At 45.6% G+C, this 13,110-nt stretch overlaps 4 protein-coding genes across 4 annotated transcripts; 3 read left to right on the top strand and 1 right to left on the bottom strand.

Annotated features, from left to right (window-relative positions):
- The first annotated feature begins 3,888 nt into the window (after window positions 1-3,888).
- On the top strand, window positions 3,889-4,725 carry LOC128707259 (holocytochrome c-type synthase). The gene has a single exon (XM_053802210.1). It carries the CDS (start codon window positions 3,889-3,891, stop codon window positions 4,723-4,725), a length of 837 nt encoding a protein of 278 aa, XP_053658185.1.
- Window positions 4,726-5,258: 533 nt separating this feature from the next.
- LOC128708985 (proline-, glutamic acid- and leucine-rich protein 1-like) lies at window positions 5,259-7,874 on the top strand. The gene is made up of 2 exons (XM_053803968.1): window positions 5,259-5,363; window positions 5,433-7,874. Exons 1-2 carry the CDS (start codon window positions 5,259-5,261, stop codon window positions 7,872-7,874), a joined length of 2,547 nt encoding a protein of 848 aa, XP_053659943.1.
- Window positions 7,875-8,504: 630 nt separating this feature from the next.
- Window positions 8,505-11,296, top strand: LOC128716294 (DNA replication licensing factor Mcm2). Its single transcript, XM_053811218.1, has 2 exons — window positions 8,505-8,510; window positions 8,603-11,296. The coding sequence occupies exons 1-2, from the start codon at window positions 8,505-8,507 to the stop codon at window positions 11,294-11,296; spliced, it is 2,700 nt and encodes an 899-aa protein (XP_053667193.1).
- A 378-nt stretch (window positions 11,297-11,674) lies between these two features.
- Window positions 11,675-12,608, bottom strand: LOC128707456 (zinc finger CCHC domain-containing protein 10). The gene is made up of 3 exons (XM_053802408.1): window positions 12,571-12,608; window positions 12,322-12,483; window positions 11,675-12,212 (listed from the first exon to the last, which is right to left on the bottom strand). The coding sequence occupies exons 1-3, from the start codon at window positions 12,606-12,608 to the stop codon at window positions 11,675-11,677; spliced, it is 738 nt and encodes a 245-aa protein (XP_053658383.1).
- Window positions 12,609-13,110: the final 502 nt, after the last annotated feature.

Below are 13,110 nucleotides of genomic sequence, written 5' to 3'. Positions count from 1 at the left end.
GCTTCATCGATGACGCTCATCGATTTCGAGTTCAAATATTCGGCAACAGTACAGTTGTTTGGGTGTGTTATACCCAACACTACGGCCGGTCACGGTGCAGGAAATGTGCTCATTTGTCCAACCGTTCCCAAAATGCCAAATGTCACGCCGGAGTTGCGCGCAAGAGTGTTGACCATGTTGCGGTACGGTACACCTTGTGCACTGCCACGTGCACGTGACGTCAAGCCCTGGTCGGGGGAGGGGCGGCATGTTAGGCGGAATTTGCATTTCAGTTAAAGTTGTTCTTGCCATTTTCTTACAATTCGTTACATTCGTACGTCCCGCGAGTGAGTGCTGGTGGCTGTGAGCCAGAACGGGACACAAGCAACGTTAAATTATGCCCTAGCTTAATCAGGATTGACTTAGTGACATTAAACTGGATAAGTGAGGTGTATGCACGAGCTATCGCCCAAATCGGGGTGATGAATCGATAGCGAGAAAGAGCATTACTCTTCCGTTTGTAGCATGGGTAAGCTTCTTGCTTAGGGCTACGGTAACTTCAGCGTAGTTGTGCTTACATCGTAATCAGTGCCGCGAGCGTCCATTTATCTACAACTCCCATATCCTGGTCGAATGGAACATCATTTCATTCGTTTGTGTGTTTACCTCTGCTTATCAGTTCCTTCCGTACCCATGCAAAGCACACATCGCATTGTCTACGCGTTTATCGGCCAAACCGGTCGGTCAACCTGTCCACTATGCTTGTCTGCAAAAAAAAAGCAGTGCGACATCAATAATCACGCGAATTTCTACCATTTCCACCAGCTACGACCTTGACGAAGGTCCCGGCGTGTGTGTGGGTGTGTGCCGGTAGGTGATGGTCGCACGGCAGTACTGCTACCGGTCTTATCAACCGTCCCAATCCTGTTCACGAGCCCACGAGCTGGTCGAGAGGCAAAGAATCTAGTCACGAGATATGGGAAGCTTGCGACACGGTGAGCTCTTTAAGCTCGCGATGTGACGCACAACACAAGATAACAGTCGTTGGCGTGCTTATCGATTGTGGTGGAATTCTAGGGTTTTTTTTTTGTTTGTCACTTTTTAACAGTACCATGCGCCTCCATCATTAAACTAGTAGCGGTAAATAGTGCAATAAAAGCTAGATTTGTGGGTGGAATTGCTTAGATAATTCAATCTAAATTATGGTTTCCAAAATTTGATACTAACATACTTTCATTCACCATTGCACCAAGTATGCTTTAGTAATGAGGAAGTGCTTCAGAAATTATCTCCTTATCTCAGGTGTACTAAAGATGTCGTAGTTCACTGAACGAATGGGACATTCTTGTATCGAACATTAAGCATTACTATTTCAACCACACCAACACTGTTTCACTAACCAGTACCTCATTCATAGGCCAATGGTTAAAGAAACTGGGCAAAATATGCTCGGGCCCATATCAGTAGCGTGAGTGCACACGTTACCATCCCTTATCAGCCACGTACCCCGGTTGGAAAGTTGGAATGGATTCTGAACGGTTGCGATTGTGAACCACATATACCAGTGCCCGTTACGCAATTGTTTCGCTTTCATAAATGAAATCGTACTGCAAATAACGAAATTAAAGCGAAAAACAAAAAAACGATTTAATTGAATCCCAAAACTAGTTTAAAAACTGAACTTTGTACGATTAATAGCTTTATTTACGTTGATAAAATCAGACGAAAAACACCTTAACTCGATGTAAATTGCCCACTTAAAGAAAAGTCCCTAGTTTAAACGTTTGTTAATTCTAAACATGGTTACCTTCAATGTACAAAGTTTAAGATTTAGCGAATTTCTCTGCTCCTTGCTGGTGTATTGGATCACCATTTGGACTTGGAACTCATACTCGTACTTTCGCAGAAGCAGAAGCATAAACACCGCCGGCACCGTATTTTGTATACATTCTCTGTCACGTGTACGTCCGCGTTAGAATGTGCATAATGGCACGACGTGAGCCACCGACTACAATGGCGATCCAATTTCGGATCGATTCCCCTTCCGTCCTCCCGTCACGCAGCAAGCGCTGAACGGTCGATGGTACGAATTAGGTTCGTTGTAACCGCAACGTACCCGGTCTAGTTACTGAAAACGTTCCGAATTCCATGTGACGATCAACGTGATGTTACGGACAAAGCTCCACAATGACAACGTGTCGATTGGCATGCGTTTAAAAGTGGCTTTCCTTTTTACTGCACGTGGGCGGCAGCTGTTTGCAAAAAGAAAAACAAAGAGGGGAGAAATAGAAACTTACTCTTTACTCAAGTTGATGAAAATAAAGATTACTATGGGCAGTTCCGTTCGATGCATTCCATTTTGCGCAAATAACGTATCAAAATCATCATAATCGTAACATAAATCAATCCTGGTTTGTTCTGAGTTAGTACAAAGTAGTACAAAAGTTAGTACAAAACGATCGTAATTCTTCTCACGACTAGTGGTAACTCGTGATCGGATGGTGAGAAATTCCTAACACCATACTAGTGAAACTGCCTAATTAGTAGGGAGGATTTGCATTGTAGCGTTGCATTCGCTGGTGATCACAATCTCACGCAGTGCGAGTGCAACTTTCGTTGTTCGATCGTACATTCGTTAGTTGCTCGACGACGTAAACAGCACGAGCAACAATGGCCACCGGCTTGAACAGCAGGCGAGCCTTATCGATGGATCTGGTGAACAACAGGTTTGCTTTGACTGCACACACATCCTGGGGACTGCTATCGGCCGACAAACGAAATGGCTGGTACTGGTTCTTAAAATAGGTTCTCGGTGATCAAGAGATGCAGACGCGCGGCGGTCCCTGGGCGCTGGACTGGAGGTGTAAAGATTACGGCAGAAACAGAGAGCCGAGACGTGTTGGCGAGATCGCCTGCAATCGAAGTGGGGTCTCGGCTGGGCGATAATGCTTATCACGCGTTATTCATTCTCAGCGCGTTTGCTTAGTGCTCAAGTGTTCCGATAAGCTCCGGCAAGGAGCGCTTCGGGCAAACTTGGTTCATGAGATATGAGGTGGGATTATGGCAAACGCAACAACTAAAAGCCATGGTGGCTGAAAATTGTTCCATTTTGGCTGTTAATACAGCTTCAGCTGATCCAATTGCATAGATTACCAATGTACTTCCTCTCAAAACATGGGTCAATGTTACTAGAACAGGAAGAATGTTGCCGCCAGGTTGAAAGCGCTATGAATATCATAGACCAGCAACTTTCTGACAAATTAATTAAATTGGATACCAGAAGAGTATTTTACACGATCATCTGGAGAGGATGAACCTTCCGTGTAAACTGCTATTTATTGCATGTTGAAAAACAGTACGTTTTTCGTTAATACACTCTGCTATAATCGTGTCCATCACTGTAGGGGTGGCGTTACGCAGCGTAACGCTTGAAGCGGAATAGCGTATTCTATGTAAAAATGTATTTCTTTACTTGCGTCATTATCTTTGGAAAGTCAATCTTGAAAACATGCAAACCAATTCTTTTAATGTGCCTCACATTGAAAATGTTTTAAATAAATTTAGAAAAAAGCTTAAAGATAACCACGTAACGAAAGCATTGAGCTGCACAATCTAAACACGCATTTGACATTCATCAACTTCGTCCTGCAGCTGTCACAACACAAATCACATTGAAAAATCAAAGTTACGAAAACTTAGGCAATTTTTTCGATTCACCCGCAAATAGGCCAAGTTTGATTAGAATTTTGTCAAATTATTCAATCCCACAGGTAAATAGTGCTTCTTTAGCTATCTTAACTACAAATACAGGTTGAGGCTATTGAATTATGTAACCTACCGGCTGGATAGAATCACATGCGCCATACACCAAGTTTTGCTATTAATTGTTACTCTATTTTCTACCTAGCCATGGGAAACACGGTGTCAGCGGCAGAAAAGGTTGCTTCCAACATCGTGCCCAGCACGCTGACGAAGGGTGAAGAAGCGACATTACCAAAAGGACACCCGCCTCTCGGCGATAAATCAGCTATGGGCGGTAATCCACCACCCGAATGTCCGATGCATCAAAAACAGCAACCCAAAGAACAACCAGTGCTGGTATCGGAATGCCCTGTCAAGCACGATGGAGCTGATGTAAATCCGCTTAATATGATGCCACCCGCGAATCAAAACCCAGCTCCTGGACAACCGTTCCCACTTCCTACGGACCGTCAAACTTCGTCTATTCCAAAGGCAACCGCCGACGGAAAGCAGGAGTTCTGGTTGTACCCAAGTCAGCAAATGTTCTGGAACGCAATGCTGCGCAAAGGATGGCGCTGGGAAAAGGACGACCTCGCACCCAAAGATATGGATGACATTATAAAGATTCACAATGCCAACAACGAACAAGCTTGGCAGGAGGTACTTAAATGGGAAGCGCTGCATGCTCGCGAATGTGGCAACCCACGCTTGAAGAGCTTCGGTGGAAAGGCAACAGATTTCAGCCCGCGGGCGAAAATTCGCAACATGATGGGATACGAGCTGCCTTTCGATCGACACGATTGGATCATCGATCGTTGTGGCAAGGATGTGCGCTACGTTATCGACTACTACGACGGTGGAATGGTTGACGAGAAGTACAAATTTGCACTGTTGGATGTCAGACCCGCCATGGACTCGTTTGAAAACATTTGGGACCGTATGAAGGTAGCGTACATGCGATGGAAGTTTGAGCTGGAAGATAAGTTAAAGGAGTTGACAAATTAAGCACGCTGCAATTGATCGTAAGAACGATGTAGAGCCTACAGCTTACCGACAACATGTATCGCAAATTCGGTTTAGAAATTACCGAACAATTCGTGAAGGAGAATATTTAAATCAAATAGATTTATTGCACACAGTAATAGCGAAGTAACGGTTATGATTGAAACAGTTGCGTAGAGAATATAACAAATTCTCGAAATAAATTCAAGGCGTCGATTTTTACCCACCCAAAATATTGTATATTATAGAGGATTCGAAACTAGTGCGTTTAAAGCGTACTCTATATAAGATTATTTATGATTGAGAACATCTTTTCAAACAGTTTTTTAGCTCAAATCAACATACAAATTGTAAGACCCAATGGTCATAATAGTGCACATCAATCGCCCACTGTGCAATGAAATTCAAGGCAACCCTGCACAGCACTGTCATCCGTTTCATTGTTTACGTTTCAACCGGCGCACGTGTACTGAAAAGTGTATAAATACGAGGATAATAATTGTGTGTTTTCCGTCGTCTTATTAACGCAAATAACAATGGAAGGCGTTGGTCAGCTATTTGGAAGCGTGCTTGAAAGTGACGATGGTTTACAAGCTGTATTTCTCAACAATTTGGATGAACATCAATCATTTTGGACGGATGTAAGAAATAGCGAAAATCCTTGGAACAGCTTCTTTGCCATGTTGTTGACTTTTGTTTTATATTTATAGCCTCAAAATGATTTGGATGTTATATTCACTAGAATCGGGACATTGTTGGCGGGCGCCAAAACACGAGATCGTGCTTTAAACATTCTTAATCACCTTCTGTCCGACTGCCCGTTGGATCTGGTTGAGGAAAAAGCCCAATTCTACATGAACGTTTGCACGAAAGTATGTGACCAGTATGGGCCAATGCAAACGATTCCGCTTGTGTATAAACTGTTGCAGCAACTGATCCATCGTTCGCTGGGTTCGAATGAACTGCACAAACTGTTTGTGAGTAATTTACCCAAACTGCTGGAATCTGTCGGCCCGAAGCTACCACCGGCTGCTATCCCGTCGGCTTTAAGCTTCCTGGAAGTGGCGATGCAACATTATGCTGGCTCATGTGGCCCACTAAAAAATCGCATCGAATCGTTCCTTTACTCGCTGGTCGATTCTACCAATCGGCACGTTATCAACAGTACGGCCCGCTGTCTGCTGCTGTTGCAACAGATACGAGGTGGCGGTCAGCACGGTTCCTTGCATAAGAAAACCTGGCAAGAGTACTACCTGAAGCTGGTCGATACGATTCACGATCTGTTGAACCAAATATTCGCCCACACGCCGGAAACGTTCGATGAAGAGGAGAATTTAGAATGCTTAAAGCTAGCGCCGATTGCAAAAAATATCAACCCCATTCGCAAAGCTCAGTTACTGGCTATTCGTGCTATCAATATGATAGCTTGCCTTGATCAAGCCATTGTGGGAGCGTATCCAGTGCAGAAACCGATCACCCCGTACAAAGCACTGAATCTTATCCTCCGAGGGCTTTCCGTTTCCTGCGAAGCGATGGGCAAAAATCCTATTGCGGAGAATATAGCTTTCGGTACATTCCTACCATCGATCCATGTCGGACTGCTGGAGGTGTTGGATGGGTTAGTGTTGGCCCTGGGTACCAATATGCTGATGTTCGGTGAATCAATTTGCGAGATATTCCCAAAATGTCTCAGAGCGACGCAGGGTAATCGCAACGATTCGGAAGGCACGAAAAAATCCTTCACCCGCTTGCGCAAGAAGATATACGAAAGTGTGCAGTTGTGGTGCGAAAAGATGCGCTACGGCAGTACTATTGAGATGGTAAACGAGCCATTGCTGGAGCAAATAGTGCGGGACATCACACCGTATGCAAGCGAGGTGACGCTGAAGATGGGTGCTACCGGCAATAAGCGACTGTCGTCCAGAGCCAAAAGAAAGCTGCAAAAGGAGCAGAATGCTGCCACGGCTCTTAATCAGAACCATTCGAACCGAGGCGGCATTTCGGAACATAAGGAACAATTAATTGATGCCGGGAATGAATCGCTTTGCCAGGCGGCCTTAGAGTGCCTGACGGTTATGCTGCAATCGGCCGGGTGTTTCATAAAACCCGTCACCCATAAGCTTTTGGAGGAGAAAATTGTTCCGCTGTGTTTTTCGTTTATTGCAAACCATCAGCTCAATGGACTGTACAGTAAGGATGGCGCACGGGTAGCGTTACTACGCACATTTGCTGCCCTGATCGTGAATCCACACCGTCACTGTCCTCCACCGTTGCAATACGCGAGCTACATTTTCAACACACTGCAAACGACCGATGGCAGTCCGGCTGTGCGTTCCGTGGCGGCTGAGTTAGCTCGCACGATGGAACTGGTGATACATCCCTGGAAGGAAACACTGTACTTCCCCGCTGATAAATCTGCCGTTAAGGATGCGTTGGCAAACAAAGAGAAACACCCGTTGGCAATGAATTTATTGAAGCTACCAGCATCAGCCATATATCATAGCAATGGGCATTATCAAGATAATGATAGTGTTGATGTTGTAGATTTGCTGCCGGTTGAACCACAGAACCGTAGCTCACCGAAAAAATCACCGGCAAAGAGCGCTGAAGAGGTAACATATGAAAGCGATGGAGAAATTAACGAATCGCTAGCCGTAACGGAAGCGAGCGAAGATTCATTGGTTGCTGGCGAAGAAGAGCAAACTACCGAAACGGAACCTAACGGATGGGTAGAACATGTAAGCCTGGATAACACGAACGATGAGGGAAAAGCTAATGAACCACAGTTAACTGTCCCGGATGGATCGGATTGTTATAATGAAGGAGTTATTCAATGCTTGGATGATGACGATGATGATAAGCCAAAAGATCCTGCTGTAGTTTCGATACTGGATAGCGACGAGGAAGAACACCGCAATGACGACGATATTGTGGAAGTCACGATGGAAGTGGACTTCGGTGCAAAGCAAATGAATACTGCGAAGACTCCCTTAAAGCATACCATTACATCGCAAACTAAGGATGATGAGACACATGGCATAACGCCCAAAAAAGCCAAACTCTCGCAAGACAGCTGCAATGGTGCCGGTAAAACCAAAAACATTGATGATATCGTAAATGAGATGGTGGCGGAATTCGTTGACGAACCGTAGGATGATCATCGATTCGGAATAGTTCTAAAAACATCTAAATGTTCTTGAAACAACTTAAATAAAGTACAGCTTAAATGTATGCAGTTGTACATGCTTGTTTCTAACTTGTTCATCTTGTTACATTTTCTAATGACTATTCTAATAGGCTATTGAACAGCGTCAAGAAGTTACAAATTACAAATTTATGAAAATAACAGAACTTCTGAAAAAAATCCTATCTAAATGCACTCCAGCGACAAATTTGTGTATACAACCCTGCATACATGTAGCTCTCACAGTGGGATCTGAGATCTGTGACAGACTATAATGTTTTATGGTTTATTTTTCTATTTTGAAATTTTCCGCCCATTTATTTACAAAAAATATTCGTTTAAAATATTAACTTACTTTTGGCGTGTAGTCAATAATAGATGTGTTCATTTTTAAGAGAAAAAAAATCAATAAATAAGTTGCATATGAGCTCACCTGATGTACAAGCGTCCTGTCACGGATGGACGTCAAATTTGCGCGCGCAACTTTGCTATCGCAGAGCGTTATTGTTGCGAGTCTGTTTGGTTACGATTTTGTGTCTCTATTTCGCGATTTTCAGGATAGTTTTTGTTGTCTTTTAGTTGTTAAAACGCAGAAATAATGTCGGTAAGTATTAAAAGTTTGATTATCATATGAAATCAAGTGTAAACGGTGGGAATTTTCCACTTCATCGTTAATATATTTATACCCACTCGAAGGATACACCAAGCTCCCCTGCCCCGAACCTACCGTCGGACATGGACCGACGAAACTTTCGCTCCGGCATGACTTCCCCGGTGGGTGATTTCGAACCGTTCGAAGATGAAGCGGAAATCCTTGGCGACACCACTGTGCGTGAGGAAGTTTACGACGAGGAGGAAGAGGATGGAGAGGAACTGTTCGGTGATAACATGGAAGCGGATTACCGACCTGCACCGCATCTCGATCGGTACGACATGGACGATCTGGACACGGAAGACTACAGTGACATCTCGCAAACCGATCGCGCTGCGGCTGAGGCTGAAATGCGTCGGCGCGATCGCGAAGCCGGAAAGCATCGGGATCATAGCGATCTGTTCTACGATAAGAGCGATGACGATGATGAGATCCCCAGGGCAAAACGGCGCGCTGCAGAGAAAGCGGCCGAAATCGGTACCGAAACAGAAACCGATGCCGAGATGGTTGAATCGATCGAAAATCTCGAAGACACCAAGGGGCACAGTATTAAGGAGTGGGTGTCCATGTTGGCGCCACGGACGGAAATTTCGAACCGCTTCAACAGCTTTCTGCGCACATTCGTCGACGAGAAGGGTCACTATGTGTATCGGGATAGGATTAGACGCATGTGCGAGCAGAACAATTCCAGCTTCGTTGTGTCGTACACCGATTTGGCGCACAATCAGCACGTACTTGCGTACTTTTTGCCCGAGGCCCCATTCCAGATGCTCGAAATTATGGACAAAGTAGCGAAGGAGATGGTGCTGAGTCTTTACCCTACGTACGAGCGAGTAACGAACGAAATCCATGTACGCATTTCCGATCTTCCACTGGTGGAGGAACTGCGCACGTTCCGTAAGCTTCATCTAAATCAGCTTGTACGCACGCTAGGCGTTGTCACGGCAACGACGGGAGTACTACCACAGCTGTCTGTCATCAAATATGACTGCGTCAAGTGTGGCTACGTGCTGGGACCGTTTGTTCAGAGCCAAAACACGGAGGTTAAGCCAGGTTCATGTCCGGAATGCCAAAGCGTTGGTCCGTTCTCGATCAATATGGAGCAAACGCTTTACCGGAACTATCAGAAGATTACGCTGCAGGAATCGCCGGGACGCATTCCGGCTGGTCGTATTCCGCGGAGCAAGGATTGCGTGCTGTTGGCCGATCTTTGCGATCAGTGCAAACCGGGCGATGAGATTGAAGTTACCGGTATCTACACCAACAACTACGATGGTTCGCTCAACACGGAACAGGGCTTCCCGGTGTTTGCCACGGTACTGATCGCAAACCATTTGGTGGTGAAGGATAGCAAGCAGGTTGTGGCTTCGCTCACGGACGAGGACATTTCAACGATTCAGCGGTTAAGCAAGGATCCTCGCATCAGCGATCGTATCACGCAAAGCATGGCTCCATCCATCTACGGCCATGAATACATTAAGCGCGGTCTGGCTTTGTGCCTGTTCGGAGGTGAATCGAAGAATCCGGGTAATAAGCACAAAATCCGTGGCGATATCAATATTCTGCTCTGCGGTGATCCCGGTACGGCCAAGTCGCAGTTCTTGAAGTACACGGAAAAGATTGCACCGCGGGCGGTGTTTACCACGGGCCAGGGTGCTTCCGCCGTGGGTTTGACGGCATACGTACGGCGCAATCCTACCACGCGCGAGTGGACCCTCGAAGCTGGTGCGCTCGTGCTGGCCGATCTTGGTGTGTGTCTGATCGATGAGTTTGACAAAATGAACGATCAGGATCGTACCTCTATCCACGAGGCGATGGAACAGCAATCGATTTCCGTTTCCAAGGCGGGCATTGTGACATCGCTGCAGGCTCGTTGTGCCGTGATCGCGGCCGCCAATCCAATCGGCGGTAGGTACGATCCAAGCATGACGTTCTCCGAGAACGTGAACCTCTCCGAACCGATCTTGTCCCGTTTCGACGTTCTTTGTGTCGTGAAGGACGAGTTCGATCCGATGCAGGACAAACATTTGGCGGAATTTGTCGTTGCATCGCACATCAAGAACCATCCGTCGAACGTGGATGAAACTCCGGTCTCGCAGACGCAGGACACAATGCAGATACCGCAGGATCTGCTGAAGAAGTACATCGTGTACGCGAAGGAAAATGTACATCCCAAGCTATCTAACATGGACCAGGACAAGATAGCCAACATGTACTCGCAGCTGCGTCAGGAATCGCTATCCACCGGGTCGCTGCCAATCACAGTGCGACACATCGAAAGTGTTATCCGTATGTCGGAAGCGCACGCACGGATGCATCTGCGCGATACGGTGCAGGACGTGGACGTCAATATGGCCATCCGCATGATGCTGGAAAGCTTCATCGAGGCGCAAAAGTTCAGCGTAATGAAAAAGATGCGTTCCAGCTTCCAGAAGTACCTGTCGTTCCAGCGCGACCATTCCGAGCTGCTGTTCTTCATCCTTCGACAGCTGACGCTCGACCAGCTGGCCTATCAGCGCTGCAAGGAGGGCGGACGACGTGGCAAGGAAAGTGGCGACCGTCCGCGTACCACTGTGGTCGAGGTGTTGGAGAAGGATCTTTCCGAACGGGCGAAGACGATTGAAATCTTCAACCTGAAACCATTCCTGGACAGTGAACTGTTCCGACAGAATGGTTTCACATACGATGCCAAACGTAAGGTGATCGTTCAGGTCGTTCCGGAAGCTGCGGAACCTTGAACGATTTAGAATGTTTTTTTTTTTTTATGTAATTGAACCCATCGTCACAAATAGTTTTAAGTCGCTATGATTTATTAACGTTTACACTGTTCTCTTTTACACAATTCTCATTTTACCCTTTTTGTACAATACGTCAAGGAATACATTACGAATAATAAATGTGTGTTGTGTGTGCAGTTGCCCTGACCATCCAAGCTTAAATAGAGAATATGTTTCATTTGTTGGGGGTATTACACTTAAAATCGGGAATTCTTACCTTTTCTTCCCGCTGTCGGGTAGATACTTAGTAATTTCATGGCTTTTCATGACTGTAATATCGTGGCGAAGTGGCATCAGTATGGGGATTGCGTCTTAAAGCGGTTAGAACCGTACAGATCATTATTCGCCTTCCTTGCGGCGTTTTCTCCTCCTTTTTCGCTCCTTCTCCGATGCGGATGAATCCTCACTAGAACTGCTACTATCGCTACTGCTGCTGCTGCTGCTGCTGCTACTACTATCACTGGAGCTACTGCTACTCTCATCCTTCGTTCCCTTACCTTTCGGGACGTCTTTTCTGCTACCCTTTGTCTTTTTTACGCTTTCCGATTTTCGGCTACCGTTGGTGGGCTTCTTTCTCTTGATTAAGCGGGTCTTTTTCTTGACTTTATCATCCTCCGAGGAGGAATTTTCATCGTCACTACTGCTGCTATCACTCGAGCTGCTGCTGTTGGAGGAACTTCCGCTACCGCTAGTGCTGCCGCTGCTACTGCCGGAATCACTGCTGCTAGAGTTGCTACTAGTGCTGCTACCACTGCTGCTATCGCTCTCATCGCTGTTATCCGATGACTCGGTGCCAGAAGTTTTCTTTTTCTGCTCGGACGACTTACTGGTGCTTTTCATTGCTCCGGATGACTCTTTTCCCGACGCTGAATCACCACTGCAAACAATGGGGGGGAATTATGATTAGCAATAATTGAACGTATTGAATGAATATTTAAAGATGCCACATGCCAGTGCGGTGGCAAAAAAAAAAGGTTCTGTCTTACTTTTTTGTGCCGATTTTGTTCAGATTCTTTTTCAGCACCTGGGTACGGGATGAACGATGAAGATACTTGCGCTTGCCCTGGCATTCATAGCTCCAGTGGCCATATTCCAGACATTTCTGGCATCGTATCCCTTTGGGAAAAGCTGCGGCTAGTTTTGCTTCTCTGTAAAAAAAGGCAATACAAACGCAGACCCATTAGCCACTTTGGCCGTACATTGGAGTGGGGACAACTATAAATGTGAACACTTACTTTTGCTTAAGAGCTAGCTTTTGTGCACCTAAATGCATTTTGCTGTGGTGAAAACTTGCAGGACAGGAATTACTGTATCTTGCCGGCAATCGGCCAATATCCTAAATTTTCATTTGGTAAACAACTTTGTGCTTTTCCGATATACGACACAAGCATTCTCAGCTGTCATTGGTTGTTGGGTCGGAGGATAATGCGGGCGAGTATCAACAACGCAAAACAACCTTTTTGATGAATGAATAAATGTCGTTTGGAAACAACATGCATGTGAAATATTGATGAAAACAGCAATGTGGATTTAAAATCGCTATATTGTTGCATTATTTTAACTTTGTATTTCAAACATTGGAGGAAAATCGTTCGCAACGCATGTTTGATGCTCGTACACGCCATCAATGCGACGGTATAAACGCAACCAAAAACAGCTGTCATTGTTATCAAAGGCGGAGCAAAAGTTGTTTTCATTGTACGTATTGATACAATCCCAAGACGAACGAGCATTTGGTCGCCTGCTACAAACCTAGAGAAAAGTAGTATATTTTA

The sequence above is a fragment of the Anopheles marshallii genome, chromosome 2 (genome assembly GCF_943734725.1).
Source record: "Anopheles marshallii chromosome 2, idAnoMarsDA_429_01, whole genome shotgun sequence".
Classification (NCBI taxonomy): domain Eukaryota; kingdom Metazoa; phylum Arthropoda; class Insecta; order Diptera; family Culicidae; genus Anopheles; species Anopheles marshallii.
This window is presented reverse-complemented; position numbering and strand designations above follow the sequence as displayed.

What these genes read in the sequence shown, in the direction of transcription:
- LOC128707456 (XM_053802408.1), bottom strand. Translation starts at nt 12,608, where the DNA reads ATGCATTTAGGTGCACAAAAGCTAGCTCTTAAGCAAAA. An exon ending in AAGCTAGCTCTTAAGCAAAA is followed by an intron (nt 12,484 to 12,570) that starts GTAAGTGTTCAC and finishes CTTTTTTTACAG; the next exon opens with AGAAGCAAAACTAGCCGCAG. An exon ending in AACAAAATCGGCACAAAAAA is followed by an intron (nt 12,213 to 12,321) that starts GTAAGACAGAAC and finishes CATTGTTTGCAG; the next exon opens with TGGTGATTCAGCGTCGGGAA.
- LOC128708985 (XM_053803968.1), top strand. Translation starts at nt 5,259, where the DNA reads ATGGAAGGCGTTGGTCAGCTATTTGGAAGCGTGCTTGAAAGTGACGAT. An exon ending in ATCAATCATTTTGGACGGAT is followed by an intron (nt 5,364 to 5,432) that starts GTAAGAAATAGC and finishes TTATATTTATAG; the next exon opens with CCTCAAAATGATTTGGATGT.
- LOC128707259 (XM_053802210.1), top strand. Translation starts at nt 3,889, where the DNA reads ATGGGAAACACGGTGTCAGCGGCAGAAAAGGTTGCTTCCAACATCGTG.